The 15355-nt window shown below is 37.1% G+C and overlaps 1 protein-coding gene across 7 annotated transcripts in view; it reads right to left on the bottom strand.

The window, feature by feature from the left end:
• DOCK4 (dedicator of cytokinesis 4) overlaps nt 1–15355 on the bottom strand; it is a 252082-nt gene that overhangs the window by 16831 nt on the left and 219896 nt on the right. For all 7 annotated transcript variants that reach the window (XR_010829121.1, XM_066991664.1, XM_066991646.1 and 4 more), the window contains 8 exons: nt 14110–14258; nt 12962–13048; nt 11174–11278; nt 8870–9011; nt 8107–8273; nt 6738–6824; nt 3731–3907; nt 90–173 (listed from right to left, as the gene is read on the bottom strand). Coding sequence is in view for 6 of the 7 variants with exons in the window: in XM_066991664.1 (XP_066847765.1) it covers nt 90–173; nt 3731–3907; nt 6738–6824; nt 8107–8273; nt 8870–9011; nt 11174–11278; nt 12962–13048; nt 14110–14258 (998 nt within the window). In the remaining variant the exon portion in view is untranslated. The remainder of the gene's footprint in view (nt 1–89; nt 174–3730; nt 3908–6737; nt 6825–8106; nt 8274–8869; nt 9012–11173; nt 11279–12961; nt 13049–14109; nt 14259–15355) is intronic.

Genomic DNA, 15355 nt, shown 5'->3' with positions numbered 1-15355 from the left:
TCTGAAATTTAATATTTTATCTGGGGGACATATCACTTTAGCTAGAACAGCTGAGCAGGTAACCTAGCCATTTTTTACCCCCACTTTACCTGCTCGAGCATCAGCTCTCTCAAGCGCGTAATCTTCTCTCCATCCTCTGGATGGTTCAAAACATATTCTTTGATAAAGAATGCCTAAAGCAGAATAAAATCATAAATGTAATGTAAAAAAAAGTAGAAGCAAACGACTTTAGAAAAAAAAAAAAAACAAAAAACAAAACAACAGTTTCTTCACGGTATTTTTGAAACAAAAGCTCCTTTTCCAATACAATAGAAGATGCTAAATAATGCTAAATAATTAATTATTCATTTCGGCATTGCTGGAATATGGGCAAATAAAATGAATCCATTCTTTAAGTGTAATTCAGTCAGTTGTTCAATATCCTGGACAGATTACGAATCAGATTTGGAAACCTGATTTCGAAATCATAGTTGAAACTAAACATCTCTCCCTCACTTATTGTGACATAGAAGTTTCAAATAATTGCAAAGATCTAGGCAGAAAGTATTTTCATACTAGGAGGTTCATTATCCGTTAAATGTAAGAAATATTAACGGATAAGAACAACACATAATTTTATGCTGTTACATGTATTGGAGCTGTGACAGAATCCTTTTCATTCTTAATATGATTAAAGTTTGAAAGAACTCACAATGATTTCAAAATGAAATGTTCAAAATTTCAAAAATCACAATGATTTCAAAATTTCGAAAAGACGCACTTTTTTCCACTACAGGAGCATCTGATAAACATCTAGGCGTGTTAATGAGCTTATATGACTTTCCATGCCATCTTCAATGCTTAAATAGCACCAACCATAATACCCTGAAGCCATTCTACCTACCAGCAGTAGCCTGGACATAGCAGTCACCTTTTTGTTCATGGTTGTATCTTCCTTACCATGGCACCTACCCTACACTGCAAAGGGATTACGTTGAATTTACAACACTGCTTGGCTCTGCTCTATAAAGAAAATGCCCAGCTGCTCCTTTGAGAGATTTATGGACCTTCTCAGAAGTGCATTTGTCACAAAAGGTCTCCGTTTGCATACCTATGTACACATAGTTTGCTTTCCACAGAGCGGAGAGGACAGTAGTTGTTACTCTGTGCTCTGTTTTCCACTTGTGTTAGCGATTCTCTCATACACCACTTACATCCACCCTCCATCCAACTTTTGCTGTTAAAATCTTTGCTATGCATAATCATTTGGAAATATAGGGAAGGGTGGAGCTGGAGATTAATATACCCCTTCCTCTGACAGTTCCAAAATCCCATGCTGTGGCAACCCATAACAAGGAAGTGCTGAGACCTGTCCAGAAAATGCTGATACTGTAGTGAAGAGTATTTACTTCACATGGCCCTCTCACTGCAGATAAGTCAACACGAAGTCTTATAAGTCTAAACTGTAGAAAGGAGACCTCTGATACTTGCTAAAATCCCAAACCCCAAACTTCTGCCAGCTGAATTTTTTTCCCTCGTCTAAAATCTTAATATTTTTTCAATATCAAGCAGGTGGTGTCTCGGTAGTTTTGAGCTGAGAGAGAACTGCAAGAGCTGTAATATGAGTCAGAGATATAATAATCTAACTTTAAGCAAAATCTCCAGTATTTTAGAAGAAAAAACCAAAACCACCAGAACTTGACTAAATCCAGTAACAGTCTTGGAACTGGTGGTTTCCAATAATTAAGCATGAAAGCGCCTCTACTCTATTCCTAGCATATGCAAAGGAGCTTAAAGAAACGTATGTTATAGCATAAAGTGCAATCTGAGAGGTGTTAATGGGCACAAAACACACTTGATGCTTTTTAGCATACAGAAAGGTTTTGCGTAACTATCACTTCTCTAGATTTTCTTGGGATCTGCTCTGTACCAAAACCAGTGAAAGAAATGGTACTTCTAACAGATGCAATATCAAGTGCAGAGTGATTAGAGATGAATCTTCTTTATCCCATCAGGAGAGAAGAAGAAAGAAAAAAAAAAGGAGGGCAGAATCAAAAAGGCAGCAGTTGGCCAAAATACATTATTTGCTGGGTCTTCTATGATTTAAGCTGGGTAGCTGCCAAAAGGGAAAGAGTGTATAGGAAAGACAAAGTTAAACTTACCTTAAAGACTACATGCTTCAAGACTGACTGGGTTTTGTACAGGGGAGAAGGCTAAAGCAAGCAAATCATATGGATAGAGAAAAGCACTTACAGAGGACGGAAAAGAAGGAAGATAGAAAGGAGGTGAGAAATGGCAAAACAACAGGAAAACATATAAAGACTGAAAAGGGAATATGAAAAGAGAGCAAAGGTGAAGAAAAAACCACACAAATCTCACAGCCAGTACTATGAGTTTGGGCATTTAAAACACAAATTGGTGAAATGTAAATGTGTAACATCCTATTTTAGATAGTGAACGAGAGAGAAATGGGTAAAGGACAGAAGGGAATCAAAAACTAAAAATGAAGACTACCTAGGAGATCAAGAATTGAAGCTAAGAACAGTAAAAAGAATGGAACAAGCTAAAACCTTTAATACACTCCTGAAGAATGGGGAGAGCCATGCAGAGACACCCAGCTAGCTCTGACCAAACTCAGATACTACTAATTCAAACCAGACATAGCTCTGACATGACTCTATTGCTCCAGGGACTACATTCGTGGTGCTTCGCTATGCTAAACAGCTTTGTTGTCCTTTTTGTTTAAAGGCAGCTGGGAAACATCAAACATGGTATTGCTTTGCTTTAGCCTCCCAGCTTTCATAATGCTGCAGTATTAATGACAGGTTCTAACACTATAGCAGACTCAAATCTCTTGTCGTTTAATTTAGGTGCAATTTTATCAAATTTACCACTGTTGACTGAACACCAAATCTTGTAGCCTTTGACACAAGTGGATAACTACTCAACTTGACATTTTAAATGCAAAAGGAACAAGTAGTCAATTCAAGTATTTCATAAGACTAGTAAGAGAAACAGAGAGATCAAGCTGAGCTGAAAAAAAGTAGTCCTTCTTTCTTTTTATTGCAGTTTCAAAGTCCCACATAACTTCATGAAAATATAGCATCCCAAAAATGTAAGCTTTCTTAAGGTGATTTAGAGATGATAATAATCAGGAACAACTTCTGGGGACAAATCTAGTACTGAAGTAAAAGTTTGGACGTTTTTGAATAATGTGTTTTACAACTCACTAGATTTTTCCAGAAAACAGTTTTGCTCAAAAATTTGGGAGAAGCAGAAGAAGGATGTAAAAACAAACAAACAAAAAAACAATTATATGAGGTGAATTCATTTGTTGTTAAAAACTATGTCTCTTAAATCAAAACATCAGCATACAAAATGAAATGTGCTGGTTGGCCAGAAGTACCTCCAGACATGGGATCAGGGTGTACATATTATAGCAATACAGTTAGAACTGTTTCTAAAGCAAAATAATGATAAAGAAAAGCATTAACCACTAAAGAATGCAAGTGTTTGTGAAATTGTTTGTCAGCGGAATGTGTTTATAGAGCTATCTGCACCAAAACAGTTGTTTCAATAAAGCTATAGATATTTAACATCAGCTCACCGTAAAATAACTGTAATTAAAAGTATAATTGATACAATAGTTTCTGTCCTAAGCTTATACAGATGAACTGCATCTGTATAGACAAAGATTCAGAAAGAAGCTATCACATAACGGGTTTTAATAAATACGAAATAAATTGCTTACCTCTTGGTATCTAGCAACACCACCATTAACTGCTGCATCAATGACCCCATTTAGACACATTGTGAGAGGGTTAATGTTTTGCATCTGTCGAGTTTGACACTGACTGATCAATGTTCTCAGCTGCTGGTTCTTATTTTCTAAAACTTCAATGGCATTCTCAAGGGGACTCATTTCCACCTGAAAAAAGAAGTGAGGAAAAATTGCAAACATGCTTAATCCTCAGTTAAAAGATGAAATAAATTAATTAAAGGTAATTTTTGTTGATTTCTAAACCTGAAAACAACATCATTCTATGTTCTAGTGTGTTGGGGCTGAAAAAGTTCTTTCTCATCTGGACAACACTATAAAACATATGAACAGAGAGAACTAATTTTATCAAGTAATCAAGGACCAAAGCAAACAACGCTCTCTAGTAGATTTATTATCTGACACTGGGGGAATGCTCACCACCTGCTACAAAATGCACACACATCAACATGTAGCGAAACTGCTGAGCTTTGGGGCTATTTTTGGACTGTTCTTGGTAACCTTACCTAAACTGGGGTGAGATCAGTGGTTTAAGTGGCAAGGTTTTGGTAGCGGGGGCTGCAGGGGTGGCTTCTATGAGCAGAGTCCAGAAGCTGCCCCATGTTAGATAAGAGACAGTTTCAGCTGGCTCCAAAGGGACCCACCACTGTCCAAGAGATGAGCCAATAAGCGATGTAGTTTGCATTTCTGTGAGAGCAGATTTAAGAAAGGGAAAAAAACTACTGCACAACAGCAGCTGGGAGAGTGAGGAGTGAGAACCAGCCCTGCAGACCCCAATGTCAGTGCAGCAGGAGGGCAGGAGGTGCCCCAGGCACGCAGCACCAGTTCCCCTGCGGCCTGTGGAGAGGCCCCTGGTGGAGCAGGCTGTCCCCCTGCAGCCCATGGGTCCCACACGGAGCAGATCTCCACGCTGCAGCCCGTGGAGGAGCCCCCGGTGGAGCAGGTGGATGTGGCCTGGAGGAGGCTGCGGCCCATGGAGAGCCCCCGCAGGAGCAGGCCCCGGGCCGGAGCTGCAGCCCGTGGAGAGGAGCCCACGCAGGAGCAGGGGGTCTGGGGGGAGCTGCCGCCCGTGGGGGACCCGTGCTGGAGCAGTTTGCTCCTGGGGGATGGACCCCGTGGTACGGAGCCGTGTGGGAGCAGTTCTTGAAGAGCTGCTGCCTGTGGGCAGCCCCCGCAGGCTCAGTTCTGGAAGGACGGCATCCCGTGGGAGGGACCCCGCGGGGAGCAGGGGCAGAGAGGGACCGTGAAGGAGCGGAGGAGACGAAGCGTTAGGGACTGACCACAGCCCCCATTCCCCCTTGCCCTGTGCCGCATGGGAGGAGGACATAGAGGAGGGTGGACGGGGGAAAGTGTTTATTTTTTGTTGTTGTTTTGTTTGTTTGTTTCTCACTGCTCTAGGTTGTTAGTAATGGGTAATAAATTTTATTAATCTCCCTATGCTGAGTCTGTTTTGTCTGTGATGATAATTGTTGAGCAATCTCCCTGTCCTTATCTCAACCCTTGAGCCCTTTTCATTTTATTTTCTCCCCCTTTCCCTTTGAGGAGGGGGAGTAAGAGAACAGCTGTGGTGTAGCTCAGCTGCCCGCCTCATTAAAACCACCGCAGTCAGAGTGCTTCACCTTGCTTAAGGGCACAGACCAGAGTTTAAGTTTGGGTGAGCTAGTTCACACACCCAATGTAAAGTCAACAGCTAGACATTATGGGTGAGGAGTGTGAATGCAGGCTTTGAGATAAGATGATAATCAAGTTACAGTCAAAGGCAGTCATTGAACAGAATGTGCCTGTCTTCTCAAGAGCACGAGGAAGCTTTACTCACTGCTGGCATGAACTGCAGGAAAAGCAAAAAGCAGAGAGATGGGAAGAATAAAGGCCTGCAGTTGCTGTAATTTACCAAAACATACAAGCACAAATCTGAGTCACAGTCCACAACACGCCCAGAAAAAATTATTAGAGTTAACTGTAGGAAATGGTGATTATAATGGTAACACAGTAACTAACTGAGGTGGTTCTTCTATTTTTCATTTTCCATGTAGTAACTAGATTGGGGTCATATTAACCTAGTAAGGACTTAGTAGGAATCAACTAACAAAACTTCTCATGTCACACACAATTTTTTGATTTTTACTAATTTCCATTTTTAGTTTTCTACAGACGAGTATCAGGACGGTGAACAAATAATATTTTGTTGCTATTATAAAAGAAAACCACAATAGATTTTTAGAGAAAATCCGTTGTACAACAGTATTCCTATATTTAATGGAATTATTGTATAACTGGCTTTGACGGAAAGGAAAGCAGTTGCAGATGTTATATTCCCTGGTTCAACAACTGACCAAATTATTTAGAGATCTTTATATTAGGAGCACTCCTCAGAATGCATATGAAAAGTATTTAAGGATTTTCTAAGAAATAAAACAAGGAATTAAAAGAAATTATAACGTGTCAGTAACAGATTGGTACTTTAGAACCTATTCCTGCAAGTCCTGCGTAGGCATGCTTCTGTGCCCATGCTGAGAACTGGTAACTTCCACAGAGCTCCAGGCAGACACAGAGATATACCCACATGGAATTTATTATAGTACAGGAACTTGGAGAATGCTTGCATTTCAAGGATACTGGAAGATAAGTTAAGCTATAGATATTCTAAGTCTTAAACGTTATGCTGAGTTTTAAGAAAGAAATTTGCTAACATTAAATGTTGCCTTTGTCTATGTTCTGACCCCCCGTTACTGTTCACAACTCCTTTTTCCCTCAACTGTTAAAATGAATCCTAAGGGTAGTTCTTAATAATACTTTACAGGGTAAGAGGAACTGGACAACTCAAATTATTTACTACTTTGTAAATAATTTTGTTGTAGCTAGCTTGAAAACTTTTAAAAGAACTTAGATCTGGGTAATTAATCTTACAATACTTTTCAAATAACATATAGATAAGGAAGTAAACCAACACAATACATATTGCTGTCAGTCTCATACTCACTACTTCACGTTTTTCCACTTCAAACCAACGGGAGATTCCAGGTAAACTCTGCACCAAGATCAGTGTGGTTCTCTCCACCCATAGGCTCTACAATATGAAAAATCAATTTTTACCCCTAATTTGCCTCTAGAATTTTCTTAATTATGCACAGTTTTATTTGTGAATATCTCCATCTAAGATACAGTATACATTAAAAAAAAAAAAAGTATTAGCTTCCAAGTATATACTGAAAAGTCCACCCTAGAAGCCTATGACTTCCCCTTTTCTCCTTACTTTCTAGGATTTGCTACTATGCAGTAATTTCTGCTGGTTCTGCATGTCTTAAACAAGGTATTATCCTACATTATATATTGTTCCCTCATCTCCAAAAGTCACTCACAACTAAATTAGCATTTTGATATTTCCTTTCTGAGATAACAAGCGAGAACAGGGAGAGTTCAGAAGCAGAACAGCTTACACCAGCTCTCCTCTGTGAAGTCTATTTTGAGATTCCAAAATGCATGGCCAATGTGATACTCAAATACTATTAAACACTTAGAGCAAGAGGTTTTTAAAATGACAAATCACCTGAAGTCAGAGTAATGGTTAACTCACAGTATAGCTCTTACAGAAAATATATACAAGCCATAAAATTAAATTAAAACCCTAAGCTTTAATTAGAGGACAAGAGAGATTTAATTTAGCTAATTTATTACCCTTAAAGTTCTTTTCTCTAACTTTCTAAGAGCATTATTATGGGATAATTCTCTTTCTTTGTTTGAATATCAGAATATGTTCCCATGTGAGGATGTAAGCATTTCTAGTGGATCAAAATTGAAATTACACCAAAAATTGTAAGATGAATTTCCAGTTGATATGTTCCTTAGGAGGAACAGAAAACATTTACATATTAGGGAAGGAACTATTGCTCTTCCCTGAGACAAGCTGTAAGTTCAGATGCAGTTTTTAGTCTTGATGTCACAGGAACAGAACATTATGCTTTAGCTTAGTCAAAACTGTCTTTCCCTTGCTCTAGGGAGAGATAATTTTTGGTAATCCACAGATAGCCATTCTTAGTGACAGTTTCCCATCTGCCTTATAAACTTCTCTGGAGGCTGCTCCGCTCTCTCCAGTTGTGCTTTCACTACATCACTGATGCAAAAACAGGTACTTTTTGCTCTCCTATTGTCATATTGAAAAAAAAGACATTTAATCTCCCATATATTTATCACATTATTTTAATTAAAACGAGTAGTGAAACAGTCAAACTTGACCTGTCATATCCTCTAGAGAATTTGTTAGAACACACTCAGTTCAATAACAAAACTGTAGCTGATATTACAAATAAATCATTAGGTTTAGTAGTTCAGGAAAGTGTGCGGTACTTTACCTTGAATTCATTCTCCTTGTCCTTGGTCCCTTTGTGAAACGGCCTGTCATACCGGAATCGCCAGATGTGATTTACTTTGTAAAAGCTCTTGATGTTATCTGGAATGCCATCTCTCTGCAGGACTTCCTGGTTTTCTGGGATTGGTGTCACGGCATAGATCTGCAAGTCTGTATGTAAAGAGTTAAGGCTACCCCACTTCATTGAAATTAGCAAAGCACAACAACTCCTGAAGCAAGACAGAATAAAAAAACTCTTTTAAAAGTCTGTATCATTAAATGCTTCTAGACTATTGATAGTTTGGGAGAGGACCTTGAGAGATTTTTGATGATCTGTGGTTTCTTTGTTATTGTTTTGTTGATATTTTTTAAACCCAAAATAGTGCTACATACATGTTTTACATGTACAGGGAATAAAGGGATTTAATTAAATATATTCTTACATACAGTACACAATGTTGTGCTGACATTATGCTGTATTGTAAGAACATGAATTACTGTAACTTCAAATCTGAGAGCGTTATACTAGTATTTTTGGTTAAAGTAAGAATCTTAATTATCTGCCAATGAATTTTTAATGAAAACCAACAATTACACAAAAATAAATCCAAACATAATAGAGCCTTTGGGACAAATTGCAGGGGAATTCTCACCTACCATTTCCTTCAGTGTGGCACACTGTGATTGAAATTGGCTATAGGTGTACCTACATTTTTTGAAAGCATGAAAGACAACTGCAGAGTAGGGGTTTGTGATTATGTGGATACACTGTGCTTCTGCCTGAAAGATGGTCTCATCTGGCTGATTAGCATGTTGCATAGCAATGGCATGTGGGAACTCATTCAACATTCGCTGCTGGAAGGCCTCCAGCCTTTCATAGTCATGTCCTCGGCAAACAAATTCCTTATTCTGAGCAGAATAAGAAGAAAAAAAAAAGAAAAGAAAAAAAGAGCAAGTTATGCAAAAATAAATGGGTATCCAACACATAGATCCAAACACAATTTTAAATACAGTCTAAGGGCAATTCTTACATCATTTTAAGAAGGCAAAAATAAGAAAGAAGGCAAGGATGAAAATAAGAAATCTAAAAAGAGCAGGGAAGTTAACAGAAGAAGGAAATTCTACCATATAAAGAATGTTTTACTCCGAAGTCTGGAAAAATGAAATGATTATACTTAAATCTTCAATAAAAATTTGAAGGGAAAAATTGTTCTTATTGGATTAAAGTGTGTAGCTAACCTAAAATATCAAATGGTATAAAATATGTATCAAAAATGTAATGTAACAGACAGTTAAGACAATGAAAGAAGCTGAAAGTCCTTTCCATGAGGAACTAGGGAACCCCATTTCTTTTAACATGGATGCTCACCATGAAGCTGCATCATTATTTTCTTGAGACTGTACAACATGAATATAGATATAATCCAAGTCCCACATTAAACACGAGATGTCTGGATATGAAGTACCCACTGGAACTAGTTCCCAAATGGGTTGGTAATGAGGGCTTCCTGTCTCTGGACAAATCTTTTTTGGTTTGATTTTGCTTGTACACGTGTTTGAAATAAGGAAATCTTAACTATTTTTTTAAAAAACACTGTTAAGTGAACTTCATTTTAAAATCTATGTTAGGAAATTCTGAAAAGTAATTACTAAAGTTTACTTGAAGCAGATTTAGACAGAAACAGTATTTGTCCTTATTGTGCCTTGACAAGAGACAGGAAGCATTGAATTCTGAGATCCTAGACTTTAATGGGAACGCTATACAAAGCCAAATGCGATAGTGTTAATGTGCACCTACAAATTAAAATTTGAGAGCTTTATTCTGAAGCTTTGTTCTTTATTCCTTCTATAGAAAACATTGCCAGACTGCTTAAAGGAGTTATAAACTACTTTCCCACAAAAACATTAAATCAAATTTAGTTAAGTTTTGAGGTGTTCCTTGTTGGTGCGGCAAGCATAAATCTGTTCTTTAGGAGTGCTATGTACATATGACTTGGGAAATACATAAATACTTCATGTGCTGATGCATAAACAGTGAAGGGTTTACAGGTCTGAAAATACTGCATTCTTGTGCAGACTTTTTCCAGTACTTTCACTTCATTTTTAGGACACATTTTTAGGAACATAAGCATTCTATCGTTTCTAATTAACATTTTCAAATCGGTTTATCCATAAGATATATACAGGTGACTGTTAGACAATAAAAAACTATGTGCCCATCAGACTATTTTTGAGCATTGCTTTTATTGGAGTCTTTCATGCTGTATTTACAATTTGGAATTAGTGATTTTCCCTGCCACATAGGCAAAGAAAAAATAGGCTTTTAGGCCTCCACCACGCAGAGGAGGTTTCTTCATCGCTTATTTGAATTACCATAGGAAGAGGAGCTTGGATTACGACTGCAGCGGCTCCATGAATAAGATGGATTCTGTTCTCTTCCCAAGGTGACAGTCAACGCAGCAAAACCACTGCAGACTGTGGAAGAGGGGAACAGAATAACAAGAATAACATTTCCAAGGGCACTTCAGTAACCTCAGAATCTAAGATTAATGTTCAAGAGTACCTTTATGTATCTACTCAGCTTTAGTACGCTGCTAATCAATGAAACTCAGCATGTTGAATTTTTAACTCATTTTAAGAAAATGGAGATTGGAAATGTAATTACTTAGATGCTAAATTACTGATTGTCCATCTGCCAAGCGATACCTCTCTTTTGATAGCCACCTTCTGAGCAGCCACCGGCATGAAATGAACAGAACAGTGGGAACAAGGTACAATGAAAAGAAGATGGTGGTCTGTGGAATAATACAGGTGGATGGATTCCAATACAAACAAGAATCTTAAGTCTATGTGGGACTCTGAAAGCCTAGCATTTGTCTTTCTGTTAGACAGGATCTTTTCTTGCCCCTGGAAACAGGAGGATTTTCATTAATTAACACAGAAAATTCCCTATTTCTCATAGGAAAAGAACTCATATATGGTATAATTAATTTCTCTGGTAGGGAAAGTGATTATGAGTGACAGCATAAATCCCAGAATTACTCCACTCTGTTTATTTTCTATTCACTTACCCTCAAGAAGAATGGAAACTTTTTCCCATAAAATCCAACTCTGAAAAATTCTGGCTCCAAACGCTGTTGATCCATAATTTTATCATACAAAGATGCTTCCATCATCTGGGTGAGATTGAGAAGAAATGCAATTAATGTTTTTTGAAAACGTATCTTTTCCTTAAGCTGTCAAAAAATACAAGGTGTTTTAGCACATTGCTCTGAAACACTGGAATTGCATTGCATCTCTGAGCAACAGCAAGAAGAACTACAAGTCTCGGAATGTATTAGATTGAATATTTATATTTCCTAGTGACCTGAAAGCTTCCAAGAACTAAAATAAACCCCTGCTTTTAACTATGAAGTACCTATATTAAAAGAGTAAAAGATTAATAACAAAATGTATAGCTCTTTAATGAAAAAGTGAAGTAACAGAAACACGATATAAAATTTGAAATGTGACCTAGCAGTCTTAATTATTCAAACACGTGGCAGTAATGTGGTCAGTTTAGAGAGCAAACTGATTTCTGTGGAACCATATTCCAAATGACTGTATTCAAATCATACCAGATTCCAATGATTTAAGTGTCTAACGTGAGTTCCTTGACGAATCTCACAATAGCAATTACATTTTTTATTTTATTTTTACTTGAATTTTATACTGCTTTAATTTTACTCAAAACACTGACACAAAGTGTACTTTATGTCAAATTCCCTTTTTTGGAATGATTTTCTCCTGTTTTCAGCAAAACATTCTCAGTTCATAATCTTTTTTATACTATGAAAAAAACAGTATTAGCCCCATTTTAGCTAACGTAGACAGATATTTAAGGTGTCTATGATACCAGTAGCTGCTAAGATTACATTGGTATGAGAAATCCCCTACCCCTCCTTTTCGGGTTAACACATAGGTGGCACAGATATAGTAAAGGATATTGACAAAATCAAATACAGAACACATTAAGTGCAGTTAAACATCTATAAATATATTATTTTATTCACATGATGGTAGTTTGTTTTTGCTTACACAATTCTGTCATTGGGATATCTAAGTATGGAGTAGGCAGATCACAAGGAGTATTGCTACACAGGCCTGTGTTGAGATTTTTGTATCATGTTGTTAAGCAGCTCTGGATTAAAGTCAGTCCCAGCAGCAAGCATACCACACGTACACAAAGTTTTAAAAGGAAACTAATATACAAAACTGAATCCATCAGAAACAGACATGAAAAAGGAAGACCAGATTATCTTCAAAATGCCACAGCAGCAAGAATGAACATACAAACAAAGCTCCAAAAATGACAGAGAAAGCAGGAAGACTGTCAGAAAAGATTCCTGTTGGCTTTATGATATTAAGCAGATCACATTTTTATGCAATAAACTGATCTGTAAAGTTGCATGTTGCTTGTTGCAAACTGTTTGTGTCCAATTACAACTGCAAAGACATGTCACTGCTCCTAGCAAAGGACTGCATAAAGAGAACATTCCCTGGATAAACCATACGAAATAAGTGAAGCTGAATTAGTAGATACAGTATTTTTGCATAGGCATACGCACAAAGGGGGTGCTGTACAGGTACAAACATTGCAAGACCTCTTATTTTTCCATTTTTCTTCAAAAAGCTTACACTCCTTGTTATAATCTTTGTTAGAGAAAACAAGTACAAGCTAAAAAAAAAAAAAAAAGATATTTTCAAAGCTAACTGAGGGGCCACTCGGTGGCAAACTTAGGTTTCGAGGTAATATTTTATATCCCAAATTAAAAAAGCTTTTGGATCTGTGACTGATGAAAAGTTCTCAGGTACGTTACCCTCATCTTGCTGAGGTTTCTGTAGTCATAGTAGCTCTCATACTGTTCAGCAATTTTTCTACATAAGATAATGCCATTTTCCCAACACTGCAAGCAAGTAAAAGACATTCAGTAATTTCACAGCGACTGTTTCATGAGTTATTAGTGAAACCTGTTCTTTCTACACTAAGTCATACTTCCAGTAACTGAATATAATTGAACATAGTGTTCATTAGACATACAGATAGCTGCTGAGTAATAGTGAGGAATTCTTTGAAGGATCTATTTAGAGACTTATTTAATACATGAGTCTTACGGGGCAATCACTGCACAAGATATAGGTCATTGTAAGAGTGATGCCTGTCTCTTTTGAGATATGAGACTGATGCAACAGAGTAAGATTTTCACATTTTAAAAATGTGTTCTTAACATATCCTAATTAATTTTTGTAGTTTGGAAAATATTTCATTGTACCATATAATTTAAATTACAAACCGATTACAGAATTTTCTGGAAAAAAATATTATAATTAGCATAGGTTTGATTACATTTACAATGCTTACCTGGATATTATACTAGCTATGCAAAAATGCAATGAATTGCCTGTTTATCACTGAGACAAATCATCGCACAAAGAGCATATAAAATTTTAGATTACAGGATAATCACTCTTGCTTAATTCATAAGATTTCTCAGAGATAACAACGAACTGTGACTCCCCCCCTCCCCAACTCCCTTTTAGAGATTCTGCAATTGCTATTCTATAAGATACAACATGATTTAGTAGGTGCAAGCATAGTCCTTATAATCCAGACCCCTGAATGTTATTCCTCACTTGGTCACTGAGTGAATTGCATAAGCTTCCTTCATTATATGGCTTGTTTTCATCACCTTCAAAATGGGGAGAAATTATACCATCTTTTATAAAGTGCTTTGACACAAAGAGAACTGCTACACAAGTGCAAATTATTCTCACATTTAGTGTGGGAGATTTCTAGGATACAAACACAGGATTAGAAGGAACCTACTGTGTCGCTAAGTAACTGCTTAATCAGGCAATGACAAACACTTCCCCCCTATATGAGAAAAGGCTGCAACACTGGAAGCAATGCCATAAAGTGAATTAACTACCCTTTCTAGATCCATTCAGTACAATAGAGCTATTTTACCTTTCCCCTATCAAAGTTTTGTATGATGGTCAGATGGAGATATTCTTTACGTTGCCACTCTGTTTGCATGGGGTAGTTGAGAAATTCTCTCAGTGGCCGATCAGACCACTCCAACAGCTCATCGTACAGCAAGAGTGTGTAGGCAGCCTCTGTAAGACAAATTACACCACAGTACATATGAGCACCAAACAAATAAAACAGACAGAGAAAGTAAACAGAAATGTGAATACTCTTACTGATATGCATCTTTTTAATGGATAATCGTTTTATTTCAAGTAATAAAACAAATGGTATCGGTAGTTTTGGATGGCTACTATCCAGAGCTATAAAAACTTCAGCTGACGATTTTCAAACACTAATTAAAGCGGAGTCACTGGGACAGTTTTACTGAATCTGACAATATAAAGGAAACAGGGAAATTAAGAAAGAAATTCCTGCTTAACCTTAGACTTTCCTTCTGCTAAGGAGAAGCTCTCAATGGTTCTGCTGTCTGAACAAGAGAACACAGGCTGGAGGTTGAGGAACATCAAGACAGAGGAAAGAAGACAGATAGGACTATGGATACAGGCCAAAAGAGATCAGGTTGGGAGGGAAATGGAGAAAGAAGTCTTCTTAATAGTCTTGACTTATTCTATAGTTGAAATAAATTCCTCTCAGCTGACTTAACACTCTGCTGTAGGAAAAAAAGAAATGCACACAAAATTTCTCTTTTTGTTCCTTTTTTTTTTAAAGTTTTGTACAAATCAAACTTATTATTGCTTTCCAGTATCAGAGAACTGTGAAGTAATCTTTAGATCATGTTTAGTAGGAATTATTAGGTAATAACAATATTACTTTTTTTTTGTTTTAAACTTTGCTTTAAGGAATTCCTCAGAAACAGTACAATGAAACTAATACTAAGAGAAACTGCCCAGTGCAAAGTCAGACTTTGGCCAAGTACAAAACGCCAGAATTAATACTGGTTATGACAATTCAATTTGACTAACTATGTATATGCGTTATTGTTTTCTGAGTTAGTATTCAATCTATTTTTCCAGCCAGAGGACTATTTTGCATTATTCTGTACAAAGATGGGCCATGTTCTGAGGACGTTCTGCGCTGGAGGAAAAAGTTGTCGACTGGATTTTTTTTTATTGCAGGTTTTATATGCTGAGTAGGCAAACTTGCCCCAGACAACTATATTCTACTTCTGACTCTGCCATGTAAGTTCCTGAAAGATTTCAACCACACTATACAGAGATTGTTT

Source organism: Anser cygnoides, chromosome 1, assembly GCF_040182565.1.
Source record: "Anser cygnoides isolate HZ-2024a breed goose chromosome 1, Taihu_goose_T2T_genome, whole genome shotgun sequence".
Classification (NCBI taxonomy): Eukaryota; Metazoa; Chordata; class Aves; order Anseriformes; family Anatidae; genus Anser; species Anser cygnoides.
This window is presented reverse-complemented; position numbering and strand designations above follow the sequence as displayed.